Genomic DNA, 21638 nt, shown 5'->3' with positions numbered 1-21638 from the left:
AATCTCCGAATCTGTATACAGTGAACTGCAGTAAGCAGAAGAAATATAGATATGCAAATATGACATATTTGGCCAGTATTATTGATATAATATGAACCGTACAAGTAAACGTATATCTGAACTTATAAGCAAGTTATGAGAATTAAGTCATCTGGCTCTAAAACATCTACGACGTTTTTCAGGGACAACATGTTTAATTTGTGACGAGTGTTCCTGTTATTACTGTAAGATTACTTGGTTTTATATCATAATCTGTCTGGACCTGTGAACAACAAGAAGACAGTAATATCATAATTTAAAATCTAGTGAACTTGTATTTTGATCACACATATTTCACATTAAATATGCATTCAGTTTTCTTGTTATTGTGTCTGAAAAACTTTCTGCTGCAGTCATTTAGAATAAAGTAAGATACTATATATTCAGCGATGATCGCATGGTATACCTTATTCTCTTTGCAATGGTGGAGGGGGTATCGATCCTTCGGGACAGTGGGGTTGTTCTAATGTTCACACATAATTGGCATAGTGTTGTGAAGGAAGAACACACACCATCTAGGGTGCAAGGGACCATTCATACACACATTTAATGTCGCATCAACCTGACTAATACGAAATTCATGCAAAATAAAATATACTAGAAAGTTCAAAAGGTCAATACGTGAGAAGGCTATAATTATAAAACTAAAGAATATCACTCATTTGACCTGAAATATTTCCATATATTTAATTAATAAGCAATAATAGCTGCAACAGTCACATCCTAGCCTTAACTAAAGACGTATGACAGCGGCCTATTTACGAAACAGTCCCAATTACTTGATACTATAATAGTACAACTAACGCTGCAACGAGAAACAAGTCTATTGTTTTCGTACAATTGTCTTCAGAGAGCTTAGTTGAGAATTAATATGGATTGGTGTAAATGTAATTTTAGATTATATTCTCATAAAAAGTTAAAAATTGAAATTTGACAGAAAGCATAAGCTGAACTAATGGAAATATACAAGAGTATATCTAGTGCATCGCGTATTGTGCATTAAACACAATGAATAGAATGATATATGAAATACAATATAGGTCAGATCACATCTGCATTATTCTTGACATTTGGGGTTATCGCAATCACTCTACCAGATGACGGTATGACTCTCTTCCAAAGCACTGATAAGAGGCAAGAAATCATTCACAAAGTAGTTGATGCGTAAGTACTATTTTCTTTCATACGTTTGTCATAAGATTCTTTAGAAAGTGTAAAGACGTTAGTTTCCATCCTATGATGCTAATGTAAGTGACTGCTCAATTCAGTTAAGTTGTTTACGCAATGCTTGAGGAGAAATATTTGTGAAACCATACCTGGAAGACTTATGTACATAAATAAGGTGGGTAGTGGGTCACATAAATGCAAAACTGTACTGATATGAATTAAGCAAGCGCCTTGTATGAACTGGACTATATAGAGTTAGACAAAGTTTGGTTAATGTTCTGTACTATGAAGACTTAGCCAAATTTTACTTAAGTTCTTGACTGTGAAGGTTTAGTCAAATTTTATGTAAATTATTGACTGTGAAGGCTTAGCAGATGTTTAGCAAAAATGCTGAACTATCATTTTGAAACATAACAAACCTTTTGGCTAAGCCACATTAGCCCACTGTACATAGCTTTATGGTTTAAATATTAAAAATTAGCAGCTACCTGGCTTGGCACGCAGCATTAAGAAGTTAGTGTTAGGACTGGTCGGCCACGTGTCAGGATAAAGTGACTGGGTTGGACATCACGCTGCATGTCTGCGGCATGATGCCCCAGTGCTAGACATAACTATAAATTGCAATACTGCAGACATCGTAGTGATGTGACTGAGAAATTGTTAAATTTGTTGTTGTTGTAGAGTTTAACGTCATTTTTCAGCACAAGATAGGCTATACATGGTGGCCAGTGTAAATGGTGGACGAAGAACCCGGGAAAGAACCGGCAAGAACCACCGACCCCCGAGAAACTACTGGCAAGCTTTCTTATATAACCACATTGGCCAAAGCCGAGACTCGAACCCACGAAAACAGAGGTGAGATGGTAGTGATCCGTAACGCTGAGCGCTTTAGACCACTCGGCCACTCGCGGACCCCGATAAATTGTTAAAGCTACCTTAAAAATCGAATCACACACTCACAAACACAAACACACACGGATGTAGCTCTGTCGGATGCATAGTGCAAAAACAAAATATGCCATCCCTCTTTCAGAAAACGATATGTGTTTGCTATTACGAGTTTGTCATTGGCTATATGCAATATTCGTCCCCTAAAATTGCTTTCTGAATATCATTTATGCGATATCACTTCACCCTGACGTGGAATATATATAGCTGGCAAGTTACGTGTATGATCAAAAGAGAAGACAACAAACACAGGAATAGGAATAAAAATCCTTTATGTTTGCTGTTTTCGTCCTTGTACTTTATGTATGTGCACAATTAGCTTCGATCAATATAATATTTTAAAGCTAAATGCATATTTAGAGCAAAATATGAATGAACTAAAGACATTTTCTAGCCCGTAATATAATTTAATGAAGATATGTAAAATTTTATCTGCACTGAAAATTCACGTGGGAGGCAAGTTATCGTTTTCTTGCCTCTTAAAAACTGCGAATATAAATCAGATGTGATGGTTTTCAAACGTTGACCACCAATAGAAGCAACACTTTTATTATGGTTGTTTTCTTAGTTTATATGTTCATATGACATGCTAAAACCGTTATTGTTGCTGTATTACATTCGCCGTTAGAGCTCTAGGCACAACACTGGGATTTGCTGATGGTCCAATATGTGAAAACTGTGTTAAAAGTTTGGAAATTTGATTTCTCACTTGGGAGTGATGGTATCGAAATGATGTGACAAAATACTCAAATAACTTTTCAGAGTTTCCTCCAAGCATTTAAAAATAACATGTATTTTTAATGACACAAGTATCAGCAAGTCTGATTAGGCAATCTGGGTCCTACCCATATGTTGTTACCTACCAGACACCCGTGAGCATAGTCTCTGGGTCATAAACAAAATATCATTACCATATATATACACTCACCGGAAATGAATATACAAATACTAGTAATTAAGATAGCAGATATTACCTCCTGTGCGCGATAATATTACTGGACAATATTGCCCCAATGGAAATTTAAAATTATAGATGGAAATATAATCAAACATGGTAATATATTGTTACCAGGCTGTTAAATCCCTCTATGGGAATTTTATATTTCTACGTCGATATTAAGGAAATTTAAGATTACTGATCCTTCATGTCCCCTATGGAAATGTAGCAACACGGAGACACAATGACTTCCAATAGGAATTTAATATTAACGTATGTCACTGTAGTTATGTATGGGCCTTTCGACAGACTAGATAGACAAAACAATTTATCGTCTAGTGACCAAAAGAACCTAAATGAAATAAACTAACGAAATGGTGTCTTCTGTTTTATTCTTCTTCTTTTTAATAATATGATATCATCACGTTAACACATTTTGTTAAAACATCGTTATAAGTTATGTAATTGCCTTAACGATTATATGTGGCCGGACGCACTTATATTGAGAGAGAGAGAGGAACATTTCCGGTATTTTTTCCGACAGTGTTGGACTACCATATTATTATTGGCACGAACCTATATTTCCATAATTGCACAGAGCTCGAAGAATTTTAAGTTCTTCAAAACGGATAACTACGGCAAAATCGTGAATACTTGAACTATTTTTAGATTATTGCAATTCGAGTCCGTTACCGAGTGCACGAATCTGATAAGCGATGCAGATTAGGAGCACCTCGACTATTTCTGCCAGGCAAAATTACGACCACAAATTTACAAATGAGGCACTCGTTCTAATGGTAGGCGAAGTCTGGTACGCAATACGTGTGATTTTCAGAGCAACCTGAATATAGTTATATATTTGCAGTAATGTTTGTATTTATACTGACTCCCTCACACACAAACACACACATTTTCAATTTAGGTACACACAAGGATTTATTAACTCTGAATACCATAACATCACTAAGAGAAACAAGAACACAATGTGAGTATCGATTATAATATCTTCATGCAAACTGATTGACATACATTTACACACACAAACACACATGCACATACGCTCACACAGATAGATAGATATATAGATAGACAGACAGATAGTGGTATTTGTAGTAATCATACGAACTAGATAGTAAACTATGCCAAGCATAACGTTTAATTTTGAACAAAGGAAACACTAGTGTAATACTCGTATTTATTGAATTATATTGCTTGGTTTATTTCGAAAAGGACACTGATTAACAGGAACAAAACACTTGCATCCTTTCTAGTAGATAAAAAGTGAGACCTTCTTGCAAAATGGAATCTTGTCTTGGTTATTAGTGATTATATACAGGCATTATATACATTATACTTAGAATTGTTTTAAAGCATTATATATCTAATTATATCAGTATATTGTACCAAATTAGGCGTAATTATGTAGAGAATTTTATAACTCACTTACTTATTCTATTGCTCAATTTTATATCTAGCTAGCTAGCTGTTATAAAATACTTATGATTGAGTGTGGCTTGGGGTAGTTGTTCTGATGAGCCACACCCTACAAAAGAACTTTTGCAAACTTTACTTACTAGATGACTCTTCGCATAAGCGCACGATATCGTGTAGGAATGCAACATCACTAAGTGATAAATATAAAATTTCTTTCGAGGCAGACTTGGGTAAATTGTTTCAGTAAGCCAATTTCGGTACTGGCACACATATTCACAAAACTTTTAACAAACTATCTTCTGCTAGAAAATACATGTATTAAAATATCAACTCCTAAAATCGTACAGATAAAACTTAATTTAACAGTGGTTTTAAGGTAAGATCGCAGGATTACAGCTTAAGGGTTTATCACTCAAATTGTATCAAGGATCAACACCCGTTTGTAGGTAACTTAGACCTACACTGATATTTGTAGAAGCATACAGAACGAATGGGAATATTAGTACGCCATTAAACAGTTGAGTAAGCACAAATACATGTAACCCCCAAAACTCCCCAAACAAACAAATCTGAGTCAAACGGTGCAACTAGGTGTATGATAAACTATAGAGCTTGGGAAAAGAAAAGAAATGCTCATATCAACAGTGACACCTATTTTTCCCATCATATACTTTATTTTCGAATTAAAAATAACTAAATCATGTTCTACTATACTTTTAAGAAATATCTTTTCCCTCAACTTTTTCACATACAAAAATCTCCGCTTATTAAATAAAGTCCAAACGATATGTAAACTCATTAATCTGGACTAAACAAGGACGTCTAACTATAAGTCAGTTTACAGGACAAAACAAATAAAACAATTAAACTTTCAATGATGGTGTTATATTGTGCCACTAAAGCATATGTTGTTGCATTGACTGGTTTGTTTGAATAAATATATATTTACATATATTTGTTTCGACTCTTTAGTCATAATCTAAGTAACAAAAAGAAGCAAAACCAACAAGTTTTGTAAAAAAATATAATTATCAAAGTTATAAATGAAAAAGTGAGATGAAATTACAGTGTTATGAAGTGAAACTAAACTAAACCAGAATAAGCTCTATTAAATACCACAAGAATGAAATATTCCGTCTAAATTTCAGAAGCATAAATGTACTGAGAAAAATCCGGACGTTGCCATAATGGTGTTGTCCAGAACTCCTTTGAATAATTCTCAATAGTTCCAATATTATAATATTTCAATGCACAGGCTCTATTTTCTCTGAATAATCAAAAAAAAAAGACTTTTTCATCGACTAAGATCTAAATAAAACAGAAAACACGTCTGCAGTCTTGGCGTTACAACAGGAGCAAAAGAACCGTGAATGACTCCAAAAATAGGAACGAATCTTATTCCTCCTTAAATACACCTTCAAGATTATATTACGACCATGTATGTGGCAATATACCCAACGTGACAGATCTTACTTCTCAATCTAATATTTCAAAATACCTATTAATGTGTCCTCACTCATCCAACATGAATTAGTCTAATTCTTCTAAGATACCACCTGACTGATCTGTCCAGTGGGATAAAAGGCCGATTCTCGTAAATATATTTACTAAAATACTAATAATATTATTATTAGTAACTGCAAACACATACGTTATCATCTATTTATAGATCCTATGCAATTTTATGTTCTAAAATATCTTAAAATATAGGCTATGGAAATCTCTCTCTCTCTCTCTCTCTCTCTCTCTCTCTCTCTCTCTCTCTCTCTCTCTCTCTCTCTCTCTCTCTCTCTCTATATATATATATATATATATATATATATATATATATCATTACAATTTTCAGTCACGAATGAATTATATAAGTAGGCAAAATCATGTACCAGAAGTTAACAAAAATATAGACGTACGTAATATATTACTGCATTAAATAAATATCTCTTTATTCAAAAACTGTTGTTACTGTGAGTACCAAAAAGATAAGCAAAACGAAAGTAACAATTTGTGTTCGTCTCAGATAAAGTAGTTCAATATCATCAAATAAAAATTAAAATAGTAAAATACTGTTGTTCTTAAATTTCGACACGTAATCGCAAACAATTTTACACTTGTTGACAAATGAATAGCATACAGAAGTATAACAATGACGAAGCGTGTTTAATTTTTAAACAATTTTATCTGCTTCAAACATATGAAAAAAAAATTCTTGAATAATACAGGCACATGATAAAGACTAATGATTTGTATGACACACAACAACAATGGATATTACAGATAAGAGAAATCATTCCATAATTTCATTTAGAAATGCTCTAAATATCCATGCTAGGACCTCTTACATATGCATGAGTCTTTCCAAAACACAAATACATAGCAGCATTCACACAATCACCGTGATATGCTTGAACAAGAGTTTAATGTATTGATGTCAATATTAGACATGAAAAGAAATACAAGGTAAATAAACTATAACCTGAGCTCTATAATCCCAATATACATTACATTTACATTCAGTCATGGATTCAGCATATGTGTTAACTTAAAACCACTCGAGTCATTTATTCCAAGGAGAAATCGGCTTACATCTCGTCCATATTTGCCTGTATATCTTTATCAGCGAATAAGTGGAACAACCAATGTATACCCATTCTTGCATTCCATTTGGTACCTATACATGAATATATAAAACTGACGTCTCTTAAGCTCTAGCAGAATTACACAAGCACTGTTCAGGATATTTTAAATTACAGTTCCACACGTTTGGCTCAGATAGTGGGACACTAACATTGGTTAATATTTGGCAATTATTTTCTCGTACGTTGCATAGCTTAGAATATAACTTTATTCGACATATCTTAGAGAATGTCCTAAGTTGCTAAGGTATCTACCGATCGCTGCCTTATTTGAATTCTGTCTTTAGAGAACACATTCCACTTAGGTTCTGCATTCCCTACAAATAAAACCTATGAGCCCTTATGTCATCAAGCATGTAAGGAACCAGCTGCCTTATTCAAGATGATCAATGAAATTCAAGTTTAGAACGGTGTTAAATGATCAATGATTGCAAATATACATCTTTGCCATTCTTGTCATAACTAATTTCTTCAATTACATTCTTTGTAATCATATACAATGAGTCTTCATCTTCAAGTAAATAAAAAGGATCATCTGTGCTTCTCCCATTCACATCCATCTATGTCTAGCTGATATTCATACTATTTATGTCCTTGTTACTACTAATACAGATGATGCTACTACTACTGCTAGTACTAATACTACTATTAATAAACGACATTAGATAGAGTTTGAATGTATACCACTGCTACCTATATTTTTCAACGGTATGTCATACAGAGAAGACACAATAATGATGCAAATGGCATAATAATATTGAGAAAAAAAAACATTAATAAGATTAATAACCATAGATCCAATGCCAGCGAAGCACCTTGGAAATACCGAATAAAATAACTATATATTGCTCAATCTCCACACAATATGAAACAATAGTGAATTAATCAAGTCAATTGAATTAATAAAATATATCATCTCACAACGAATGTAAAAGCACAACAAAAGCCAACTAGATATAGCCTACGAGATTTTAATACGAGACTCCACGCGAGTGAGTAGAGAAGCGATTTCAAAGTGCAATTTGAAAATGCCTCTTACTTCTATAATTTTCAAAAAGTGCCCTTACAATAAAACAAGAGGAATAACAATAATCCTTTGTGCGCATTTGCACCAAGCACATTTCTAGACTCCGAAATCTCCAGCAGTGACGGAGAAAAAGCTAAGCTAATTCGAAAACTGACCCATTTTATTGCAAAGTTGCACAAACCGCATATCCAGTCTACATGATTTAGATAAAGTCATCCACGAAATGCACAGCAAGAAGCGAGAATGAGTTGAAGTATTATAAATAAACCTTATTATTAACAAACTTTTCATAAATGTCCTCACAAACGACCAAAAATATTAAACTTGTTACTCATCTTAAACCTAGACATGTATGTCGTCTCTGCAAAATGTCAACAATAATGCTCATATGTGTTTAAAGTAGAAGAAAAACTATATTGTTTCGAGTATCTACAACAGCCACATAGCAAAAACTTGAATTTTTAGAAATGTATTCCAAGTAATGTCGAAGAAGAGGTAATAACGAACGTAATTTCTACAATGCTCCATTTCTAATAATTTTTAAAATTTTCCACAATTCCTCACCTTTCATACTTTTAAAGACAAATAGGTTTGCGCGGTTACATTTCCAACATTTCAAAGACAACTATATTTATTATAAAGATTAATATTAATTGCTAGCATCTATTGAGATCTCTGACGTTTATTTGGCTTGATTTTAGTTTGATAATGATCAGTTTAGTCAATGCATGTTTAAAAAATATAACACATTTATTTTAAAGAACCATTTTGAATGAATGAATTGACATAATGAACTGGACGTGAATCCATCTATTGTACCGATTTTTGTGTCAGAAAATATATTTTGATACCGCATATTAAAACAAAATTAGTAACAGTAGTGAGGTGTGAAGTTTACATATTGAACATGATACACATATGCTGGTAATCGGTACAAATATAAAGTTACGATTACTGAACCTAAAAATTATGTTTTACATTTTCAGGCTCGCTCCAATGTCATGCTGATGCGTTGAATTTTTCATAGCAAATAGCATAAGACCAGAATAAAATGACGGACTCTAGTAAATGGAAGGTTGAGTACAGAACGTTTGATCATTTCTTCTGTTTGCTTATATTTCAGCTGAGTTTAAATATGCTCACAAAAAATATTTTGTCGTTTTAGTCAAGCATTTCAATGAGAAGAATGCAAACATAATCAGCAAAAATGGCCCATATAATTATGTATTGGTTTATTTAAGTTCTCTTTTGGACTTTTGTTTACAATACTTTTGGCATTTAAATCAGTAAATCCTGAGTAGGTTGTTAATTTGCTAGAAATCACTCTTCCAGTTATGGCATTTGCTGCTAACAAAACATTCTCAGCTATATAGCGTTCTTACAAGAAACCCCACAAAACAAACAAATACAAATTATATATATTGATTGAGCATGGAAAGAAACAGAAATCATGTCGCTGGATTTACTTTCCAGAAAAGCTCTGTTACATGAATTTCGTTTAAAATGATCTTGTCATGTCTCCACATGGGCTTTAGTGAGGCTGTAATGCTGGTATACCATAGCAGTACAATACTATTTAATTTTGTCATAAAGTAAGCATAAGGATCAGAGTGGATAAGAACATTAAGTAATCTACTTGTGTAAGACTACCCGTATACCTCTTATCTGTGATACACAAACATTATTGTTCAAAACGTCATAAAATTATGCAGATAACGCGAAAGTAATTTGTTGGAAAAAAAATCAAGTTTAGGACATTATGTCTGATAATTCTCAAGGATTCAAAGGTCTGGCGTTTAGCGTCGTTTTTAGTACCTGACGGGATACACATGGCAGCCAGATTAATTTTCGGAGGAGGAGCCCTGGAAGAACCACTGACCTACTGGACTCTACTCACAAGCATTCGTACATGCCCGCACTGGCAGAGCCAAAACTCGAACAGAAGCGGACAGATGTGAGACATATGTGACCTGTAAAGGCGAGAGCCTTAGACAAACTCGGCCAACCAGTTCCACATTTTTCAAATGAGGAGTGTGATAGTTTCTAAGAATACATCTAGCAAACTAAGAAAATGTTACAAATGACAGTGAACACTCAGGTCAATATAAATTTCGTCCTAATACAAAACGGGAGTAGTGTGTTAATAGAAGTTTTGCATTTTGGTAATGATTTCAGTAATGGTTTTTCCCTGACGGATCCTCGCGGCTTCATGCCAACATCTTGAATGTCCAAGTAAGATGCCTCATGTTTTCTAGTTTGATTTTAGAAAGTCACAAGCACGCCCGGTTCAAAGTCGACATCAACCCGACTAGTAAGCTCGGTCTTATCCGCTTCCGAAGCAAATCTGCTCAGACTCACATCAGCGCCGCGTCGGGCTGAAAAATTCAAAAAAATATTGATATGCATTGCGTATGCTATTAAGCGTAATTTATAATTAACAGTCTAAAACCAACAAGCACGGGTGGTGTTGGTGAACACTCGAGTGCACGTATATTTACCAGTACATCAAAGTATCTAACCGCATAACCTAGTAAAAGATCTATTGTCCACCGATTGAGGTATTTTTATTAAACAGCTTGAAGGTGGACACCGCCACGACTCAAAATACAAAAACTTGTTTAGGCTCTACTCCTTACGCGACCCAGTGAATCCTAGTTAATGTTGATGAATGCAAGTTAACGACATCGGTTTCTCACTAACTGGAAAAAGGTCTTTTGCTCCAAGTCATCCCTCATAAAGACACATCACAAATGCTTGATTGGATCTGACGTAGTGAGCAAAGATTAAGACTGGTTAATAGACTCCTGTCCGTTGCAAGCTGTAACGAGTAGTCGAGGGCAAGACTCCTGTCCGTTGCAAGCTGTAACGAGTAGTCGAGGGCATTTCCACAGACCATTTTCTATATACAGATGCAGTTCCTTCGCGATTAATTCTGAAGCAGCTACAATAGCTGGTATTGCCGCTCGACACGTCCGCCATTTGCTGCATTTGTGCCGCATCTGAACTTGATAATTTTAATGTCACCAATAAATTGAGTTTCAGTTGTCTGCATCTAACCATGAAATGTTTGGGTCACCCACACGGGAAACCTTATTGGTGAAAGTTTCATTGTGATCATGCATTCATTTTATATTACGCTCCTTATTTTTGCAAGCTGCCTTGGACTAATTCAAAACTTAACGTCGTGATTTAATTACTATGTTGCGAGTTTTCTCTCAAGGACCTTTATTAGATCACTTGCGCCCTCTAACAATATAGTCTTGTCGCAAAGGATCCCTGCTATTCTTCTGTAATTGGCGATGCCAGCCAAATTAGTAACAAGTGCATGAAAGTTCATTTCTGCCAGGGACTTCCTAATCATCTCCATGCATTCCAACGAAAAAGTATTAAGTTTTGTGTTGGGAAATTTGCAGACGTTTGTCAGTGTTTTGGTGCCGGTTCATGTACGACCTCAGCCTCTGATATGTGATTGCGAATTGATTTTCGTAAAGGTTAATCAAATCAATTTCGGTGCGTTCCTGCTGGCCTTGTAACCGAAGGGAAATTTCAGACATATGCCAAGTTATATACGGTTAATGATCATCAGTATCGGATGAGTCCTCTATAAACATTATAGACGGATCATCATATTTTGCATAATCGTCACTGTATCTGGCACTATCAACATTGTCAACAAATGCTTCGATTTCCTTTCTAGAAATGGAATAATGTGCGCTGTGTTATGTATATTTAATTAATTTATTTTTAGTTTTTAAAAATGTTTTATTTCATTACATGCTATTTTATTGCAACATTGTATGCTGGACTTGATCTTGTCTCAAACTTGGTTAATTTCTGCTGGACATGATTAAGTTATTGTATTATTTCATGTTATGTAAATAACTAATACACAGCTAAATTAATATATATATATATATATATATATATATATATATATATATATATATATATATATATATATGTATGTATGTATGAGTTTAATATTAAGATATTTATTAATAAAAGAAGTAAACATGTTTATTTGGGTCAGGGTTATGGACTTTCCTAAGTGAATTTTTACAGGTTATGATTTTGATTTTGTAAACATCAGAATCATTCTAAAAGGTTATTTTCCATTAGGTAATTTTTTTTCTTTTTTTATAGAAAATGCTAATTGTAATCTGAAGTCAAGTAGAGAACTAAATAATCTTGTAATTGTGATGACTTGGTCATTCGTGCTTTAAGCCTTAGCACAATCAAATTATATTATAGGGTGTGACCAGTAATTTTGGGCTGGAATCTTTTTTGTTCAAATCCTCGTATTCGAGCGATTAATTTCTCTGGAAATATAAAATGCTCTGATAACAGTCTTGGAAAGAGACATTCACTGGAATATATAGTATATTCAAACTTGGAAGTATATTTCTGTGATTCAACAAAAGACTGTTAACACATCAACACTTCACTGTCTACACAGACTAGTCATCGGATACAGTCATGGAATTTTTTCTTGATTTTAACTGAATTTTATTCAGGACTTTAAATGACTAGGATCTGTGTCTGAAATTATTTGATTATTTTGGGATTTAATTCGCAACACTGGACGTTGTTTGCTCTCATTTTTATTTTGTATTCTAGGGAAATAAATATATTTGTTAAATTTTACAAAGCTTGTTGTCATTCACTCTTTTCTGTTACTTATTTTAAAAGCATAGACTATTAACAGCTGTCAAATAATGGCATTATGCTAAAGATACCAAACCCAAACTTTGAATTCTGCACCGTAATCGTTGTTCTAGTCATGTTTTGATATTCTGTCAATTCGTCCGAATAGCCAGGATAGAACATTAGACCAGCCGAAATGCAAGGACCGTGCGATCTCGAGTGTGCGATGTTCCCCTTGCATTGATTGTTTGGGAACATGTCACATACAATTCTGATTTCGCTAAAAAGTTCGTAATCTTTATGGTAACGCGTTTCGTTGTATTCACAACGACAGGCTGCATCATATCACTGATTTCACGATTTGCGTTAGATTTCTTCATTGGTGTAGGAACTTCGTTCCCTATTTGCATAATCCTTGTCTTCAATAACTTGATGTGTCAACGCGTGAAACATCCTCGGATCCATGATGTCATAGGTTAGCCATATCTGACAAATTAATGCTGCCACAAAAATGACGTCTAGTGTGTTGTTTCCCGTGCAAGCTTAACGGTAGTATTTCCAGACGATTGACAGTTTTTTTTTATAGCGACTCAGGTATCAAGGACTTCCCTTTGTCTGTGTGAACTTGGCTAAGATTACTCTCGTTTAATGTAATTTTTCCATATTAAAACGTCATTATCAGCGTTAATGGCGTTCAATACTTTCCATTACAATTGATGCACATAAGGAACGAAGCTCGTACACAGAAACAAAAAAGTATCGATAAAGTGGAAGATAAAACCGCTGGTAATAAGTGGTTTCATAAGATCTAATAATGCAAGTTCGGTTCCCTCCGTGATTTTTGCTGCCGTGGCTGTAATATCTTTTATTGATTTGATCATCGGTGCACACGGTTGTAATTTAAAACCTCTGCGAGATCTTCTCTTGCAGTTTTCCGAAATTGTAACATAGTTTTCGACGCGGTTGCGGCCGGATATAAAACTATACAGCAGATTCAACTGTTTTCGGGCAGCTTTATGTCTTTCCTCTCCATTATCTGTTATGAAATCGCAGGCACGTTTTGATATTATATTTATCATGATCAATAACTTTTTGGCGTTCAAATTGGCTCGATACTTGAGAGGTCCACCAGTTAAGCTAATCGTAATGAAACTTTGAAGATTCCAACTTCAAACATTTATCCTAAAAACTGAATAAAGTATTGTCTCAAATTGCAAGAATTGTTTATCAAAAAAGCAATGTTACAATAGAAGTACCTAGAAATACCTATGCACGCATATCGACATCCCCGTACAATCCCCAAATACTCTATTATTTTTTGTAGTGTCGTTTCAATCCTAAATGCCTCTCCTAAGTGACATAACGTACGGAACGTAGATTAAGTTTATTACTGGAGAAAAAATGAATTTGTTTTCTCTACGTCGAACACTTGTCGAATATCTTGTTTATAAAATATTTGCACCAAAAAATCTATTATAGCCGGTATTCAATTTTAACTACGTTTATTCTCAGTTAAATAAATGAAAATACGTATGTCAACAAAGCAAAAAGCAACCCCGAAACAATAAATGCATGAAAACATATTACCATTCATACCACTAACTGTTCCAGGGTGGTTGTACTTGTTTTATTTCAAAATATCTCAAACTTTCAATTCACTTGATGGCCATGTACTAGAAGGGTCATTCCATCAACAATATAATAACATTTTGATCAGATTTTTAATATAAAATATCGGTTTATAGCATCAGTGAAATACATTATATGAGTTATATCAAACAAATATGTCACAATTAAGCATGATATATGTCCTATATAAAAACTATAAATAGCTTTACAACTAACTCAATTTATCCAGATCATGTTTCAAGTTTTCTCGCATTTGTGCTTATATGTCATTTCGGCCCTATATCACATTTCTTTTACTGCTCTAAGCAACCGTAATTATGTTGACTATCCAGATTGTGTTGGATCCGGTACATGGTGTGATAGAGCTAGACCCATTAGCTGTCCAAATAATTGACACAAGAGAGTTCCAAAGACTACGGTTGTTAAAACAACTTGGATGCACAGACTATGTTTACCCTGGTGCAACTCATACACGATTTGCACACAGTATCGGGTTTGTATATCTTTTCAATGCTCCAAATAGTTATTTCCAATAAGGATGCTGTGGGAGATACTTGATAAAAGTTTCGCGATTCCTCTTTTGAATGTTGTCAATTTTGCTGCAAATCGCAAGTGGCCTCTTAATTATGTCTATTTTTTTCTTCTTTAATTTTACATAGTTTCATTTATCCTATTATTTGAAAATTTGACTAACCCAAAGTGGTATGTTTTTGTGATATCGGTAGTTGCTGCGGGCCACTTGAACCACAAGCAATTGCTAAGAAAGCGAATGCAATAAACATTACGCGATGATTTTTATTTTTGATCGTATGGGGCATAAGGAGAATTTAGAATTGAAAATGTACATAATTGGCCCCTATGGGCAGAAGGGATTTTTAACGTCATTGGAAAAAATGGAATTTAATTATTTGGACGGTCTGAGGGGTAATTAACAGAATAAAAGAGAAGAAACATTGAACGACAAACAAAGATGACTCCACTTTGCAAAAAGATTTAAATTTATTGTCATTCTTATATTATTGAAGTAAACAAAGGCATTTATGCGTTATTATTTTTCTTATTATTATTATTACCGACAGGATATAGTCACAAGGAATCATATACACAACCTATATATCACCATACATATCATTACACAAACCGTTTGAAGGTGAGGAAGCTCTTTTTAAGTTTATTCTCTTAAATATTGTAAAGATTAAAGTTATTTTTAAATTTGTGTATGTTTCCAATTGCTATTTAATTTTCAAATTTTGAAACCTATACACTATTATCATTTGCTCAATGCTGAATTTCAGTGCACCATTTCATATTTTAGTTTTTTAAATCTTTTGCAAGTTTCGTAAATTTTCTAAATTACTTTTACAGTTTTTAAATTTTTTTATATTTTGTTTACAATTATTGATATGCAATTTCACTGAAATATTAATTTTGTATAATTGCCTTTACTCTTTATCCACTATATAATAGTAATTTTGTAATGTTTTTAAAATGGATACACTTTGAATACATTTTCATTTCTAACCTTAATATTTTATGTTTACATTTCGTTTTTGATACAACTTTCTTCAACGTTTATTTACTAACATTTGTCTTAAATTGTTAAAGTTAGATACTACTTTCTTATAATAGATATTTGTTAAAACGAAAGCCTAGTTCTCCTACTATACTGTGGACAGAGCCATAAGCTAATATTTCAGTAGTAAAATGCCATTTAATTTCAACCGATTTGCAGAAGCGCGATATGCCGTATTTCGATGTTTAACCGTGAGCTTTTCAACTCGCCCTAACCATATAATTAACCATGGAAGATACATACTTTAAAGAACATTTGGAGAGTGAGAGAGAACAAATAAAAGCAAAATAGTTTTATCCACGTATCTTGTAAGTAGGTTGCAATGTTGATATAAATATACTATCATTGTTGTTCTTGACAAAGTCTGACAAGAAACCATTATCGTTACTTTTGTATGTGATAGTCTGTTTCCAGGGGCATACTGTGCACTTAGATTCGAAAGCAGTAGTGCAGATATTTTGGTTTTTGTCAATGAAATTCATGTCCATAAATCGCTTGTATTTTAACATTTTAGTGTTTATTATCTCACCTCCAAAATGATAGATGGGTTACGGAGATGGTCCCCTGACGATCCCAGCATAAAACTGATTGACTGGGAAGAAGAATGTATACGAATTGCTGCACTTTGTCATGATTTAGGTACGTTTCTAAATATGTAGTCTTTGACAAAATACTAACTATATTTTATTGAAAGAGTGTTCTGTTATCTGTAGAGTATTAACGAAACTGAAGAATGTGGATAGTACTGTAACAACTTAATCCTCTATTGCTTTGTATAGCAAAGTACATATGATGTTAGGAGACCACTATTTACCTTTGGCTAGTACTCAAGCAGCACAATACAATTATTAAATCACAGTTCTACCTACTGTGTGAATAACTTCAAATGGTGACTAAAAAAATTCATTAGAACCTTTTATCGCTCCTTCGAGAGGACACTAATAGAATTTTTAATCAGGTGAATATTAGAAAAGAAGAAACCTCTTTGTCATTACATGTAACATGTTAATCATCGCAAAACTTTGAAAACAAACTAAAACGTATGGCATTTAGCGGACATATTTCTGAATTAGATACGTAAGACCTTTTCTTCATAATATCGGAAAACTCAGTATGAAAATATGACATATAAATCGGAAATAAAATGTTCCAATTGAATACTGACGGGAGTACTTGTAACTAATGCTTAAGGTAACTTGATCAGACGGATCAAACACGTGTCCTTGGATAATATAATATTGCAATACAAATTTCGAAAAGGAAACAGGAAAATGCCAACATTAAGTGTGGACAACCTTTAACATCATTTATCAAATAAACTGAACAATGAGAGTATATTGTACGTTTCAAACAAATAATCCATAGCATAGTTTCAATAGATGCATATAAATATAACACACGACAAACTATGAATTTAATGTTCATTTTAGCTGCAAATAAATGTTAACAGCCGGTACTAAAACCCAATTATTTCACACTACTTGTCCCTTAGTTAGGGGAAACTTTCATCTTTTAGCATTCGTCATTACTAATGCCTCAAAACAAAAACCACACAAATCAATATCGATTATATTGAACTGCATCATTTTATTTTCTAGGTCATGGACCTTTCTCCCACTTATACGAGGAGATATGTAAAGAAAGTCATGGATTGAATTGGCGATGGAGAGTGAGTTGGATACATCACCCAAATTATAATCTTAGTACCGCTCTTTCACTTTGTAGCGTATTGAAGTCATAAAACATGTTCATTTGTCATCATTTGTAATATATATTTACACACATATATATATATATATATATATATATATATATATATATATATATATATATATATATATATATATATATATATATATATATATATATATATATATATATATATATATATATATATATATATATATATATATAATCCAGTGATTGTTTCGGGTTTTTGCCATAGAGACCTTTTCTACTCATCGCTTGCATGATCAACGACTCATATTATCAAGTTTAATATACGGATTATTATTACATCTTGATAATACATCCATTACTTTAGAGTTGGTTGTATATTTTGCAAGGTAACAATTAAGCTGGTTAGGTATATTCGACCTAGGTCACTGATAAAATCAAACACTGGTAAAAGTGACGTTTTGCCATGTGTTCATCGTCAATAGTAATATGGAGTACGCTTAGCAAATTAATGATACGCTATGAATGATGAATACTCCATAGGTGTAGCATCGTTATGACCCAATGCCGACAAAGGAAATTTAACATTAGCTTATTAACAATCTGAGATGTTGCGATGTGCCCAATGCTCTTTTTAACACCTGGATTTGCAACTAAAGGCATCTGAGAAAAAGCGAGATGGTCAGAGAGAAATTATAAGCTGATACAGACACAACAGTTGCTAACAGTGCAGTTACAAACCGTTTTTCAGCGTTATCTGTATATCAAGTACTGTACCAATGGAGAAATAACTTACACAAACAAACTGCAGAGACAGGTCTGAACTATTGAAATATTCTAATGACTGGGAGCTAAGTCAAACAATAATGAAACCATCATAGAAAACCGTATCAATGTATGTATAGTACATATATACTTTGTGTTGCAGTCGGAATATGTTTCTTCTGGGGGCAATTCTTACCATGTAGAACAAATCTCTGAGATAATATGATGTTTATGATCCTATATATGATCAAAAAGAATGTATCACAAAATTTTAAACATACGACCTTGACAAATGCAAATCCCTTTTATCGAGAAAACACGCTATAATTACAATGTATAAAAATTCGTCTAAATTTCTCCAAATAATCATACTGAAAAGGACTGGGTTCGTCATACATCCTTGCTTGACTCCATTGGTGACTGGGAATGGCTCAGATAACTCTTGGTCGACCATGATACTAGCGAGCATATAGGGGGAATCAAATTTTGCCATCATCTTCCACACAACCACCTAACTCCCATGACCGCCTACGTGGGAAACATGTGTTAAGTCCAAATTGTCCTGTACATTGTTACTGCATGATTATATAATGTCAATTATTGTCTCAAGTCTCGAATATAATACATAGGTTACTTGGCAACTCTTATTTTTTTATCGGCTATAAAGAGAAGAGGAAAATTTATTTTTGTCTAGTAAACATATATTTCATTTGCATAGTGAGACAAAATACTTCTATATGGCTTCTTTTAGTTGAACTTCTACTCCTTTGATTCAGGAAAGTAATTATTTCTAAGCAGCTTTCTGCTGCATAATATTTTGACTCTTTTATCTATATCAGACTTGCATGTGTAAAAGCTATGGCTCACGGAAATATCTCTGGTCATTACAGCATGAAGATGTTTCCTGTGCACTGATGAAAAGGATCTTCCAAAATAACGAAAGCATCCGAAGACAGCTGAAGCAAGGAAACAAATCTATACGTCTCATTATGCGATTGATAATGGTACGTATATTTCATGACTGAATTGCAAAGTATGCCCAACAAAACGGGGGTCATTTTGGGACACCCCATTGAGATTACCAGTTCTTTAACAGTCTTGAAATTTAATCTAACGGATGAGTTAAATTTAAAATAAATAGCATTCAATTCTATGAAAGTATGCATTCTCATATTCCATCTTACTTGTTTTAATCCACATATGTTCAGCATCTGACTCGCATATATTCTGGTTATGGAGAAAATTTACAACTCATCTTGTTTACAAAAATGCTAAAATGTTATTAAGATTGCAAATGAAACAAATATAAAAGTCACTGTTGCTGACTGCATCAAACAGCGTGACTCCGCTGAATTTATTTTAATACCCTACTTTCACTGATCGCGGAAAAATGACAAATACTAAATATGTATAGCCATTTATATAAATGCTTACGGAGACGTCATTGTACGATTTCCAATGAAGCAAATATTTAAATTAATTATTGTGCTTGCATACTGACAAACACGTTTCTTTTTAGGGTAAAAAGATCTCGGATATGAACGAAGATGAGAAGAAAAAAGCATACATTTACCAGGTTTAGTGTCAAACATTATAGTATATCTGGGAGAAAATGTTTGGAAAAATAAGTACAATTTACGTATGCCCATTACGTATAAGTAATAAACTTTCTATAATACCCGACGAAATATAAATATTAAACAAAAGATGGAACTAAAATATTGAGATAAAATAATATCATTTTTCATCAGTCAACCTCTTTCCTACAGCCTAAAATTTATACAACAGCAGGAGGTCATATAATTTAGCCTCACAATGCATAAATCTAAATGTATTCAGAGTTGCTTTCTTTAAAAAATATACAGGCTCCATATATATATATATATATATATATATATATATATATATATATATATATATATATATATATATATATATATATATATATATATATATATATATAATATTTCTAGAAAAGACAGATTTTTTTTGTTCGATGCAGTGTGTACATGATCTTGCACCTTTCCACACAATGTGATTTTTATAAATAAAACTTAAGCAGTAAAATATCTTTGCCTGATTTAGAACAGATGAATTTAAGCTGTTGTCAGTATTCTTCTACATGATGTTTTATGATGAAATCAATTTAAAGAAATGTTGTTCTCTTGGCCTTCTGAAACAGGAATCTTGAACATGAATTTCAAATCTGCTTGCTATTTCTCGTTCAAATTCAGATAGTATCAAATAAGGAAAATTCCATTGACGTCGACAAGTGGGATTATTTATGTAGAGACGCCATGTATTGTGGTATGAATGAGCGATTCCTGAGTGAAAGAGCAATCATGGGTGCCAGAGTGGTAATGACTTCGAAGTCGGGCGAGCCACCAGTCTATCAGATTGGATACCCAGAGAAGGTAATCCCAAATAGATAATACTTCAAACGTGTATGCAACATGGTAAACGGTACGAAACGAATGTGTACACAGACGTTACTTAACGGAAATGGGCAGAAGATAAAACAGTATGACAATCAAAATCTTTAGGAATTTTTGGCAAACCGAACAAAGCGTTGCGCTTTAATAACAGTATATGCTCAGAAACATAAGGAACCGACACCTAAACGGTTAAAGATGGCAACGCATCAGATTTATACCAGTTGAAGATGCAAGGATACCTTTAAGGAGCATACACGTTACCTTACGCAAACTTTACCTTAAAAGTATTCATAAAGTCTCAACAAGAAAGATACAAAAGTCCCCAGGTGCATTATATTCTGAGCGACCAGTAAATGCCAGTTGACTAATATATTGATTTTTCAATCCACGAAAAGGTATTTCATTCAACTGTTCCGTCATTCTGGTAGTCTCTTAGTCAAGAATGTTTCTGAACCATCTAAGTGTTGTTAGAGGTCGTTTTAACAATTTAAATGCATACCCGATTTGTACATTTGTATTGCTTAAAATAATATTGTTTTGTCAATATCAAGACAAAAACGTCACAGTTGTAGTGCCGTGTTGGACGTTTCAAGTTTCAAGAGTTTGCTCAGGAGATGCACGTTTCAATTGAACTCCAACAAAATGCATGGATCAAACAGTGGAGGGAATTTGGACAAATTACGCCAATATATATTTCTAACATTATATAAAGTATACCTCTGTTCATAAA

General features: G+C 33.4%; 1 protein-coding gene across 2 annotated transcripts in view; it reads left to right on the top strand.

The window, feature by feature from the left end:
* The first annotated feature begins 1112 nt into the window (after positions 1-1112).
* LOC149791742 (deoxynucleoside triphosphate triphosphohydrolase SAMHD1-like) overlaps positions 1113-21638 on the top strand; it is a 38891-nt gene continuing 18365 nt past the window's right edge. The window contains exons 1-8 of one of the 2 annotated variants that reach the window (XM_089969254.1): positions 1113-1203; positions 9172-9260; positions 14791-14951; positions 16546-16670; positions 17630-17700; positions 19364-19477; positions 19993-20049; positions 20708-20887. In XM_089969254.1, the coding sequence (XP_089825380.1) occupies positions 9237-9260; positions 14791-14951; positions 16546-16670; positions 17630-17700; positions 19364-19477; positions 19993-20049; positions 20708-20887 (732 nt within the window). In that variant the 5' untranslated portion in view covers positions 1113-1203; positions 9172-9236. The remainder of the gene's footprint in view (positions 1204-9171; positions 9261-14790; positions 14952-16545; positions 16671-17629; positions 17701-19363; positions 19478-19992; positions 20050-20707; positions 20888-21638) is intronic. The other variant, XM_089969255.1, reaches the window with a different exon arrangement.

The sequence above is a fragment of the Sinohyriopsis cumingii genome, chromosome 9 (assembly GCF_028554795.1).
Source record: "Sinohyriopsis cumingii isolate HCF-2022 chromosome 9, ASM2855479v2, whole genome shotgun sequence".
Taxonomy (NCBI): domain Eukaryota; kingdom Metazoa; phylum Mollusca; class Bivalvia; order Unionida; family Unionidae; genus Sinohyriopsis; species Sinohyriopsis cumingii.
The sequence above is the reverse complement of the archived record's forward strand: the minus strand, read 5'-3'. Positions and strand labels throughout refer to the sequence as shown.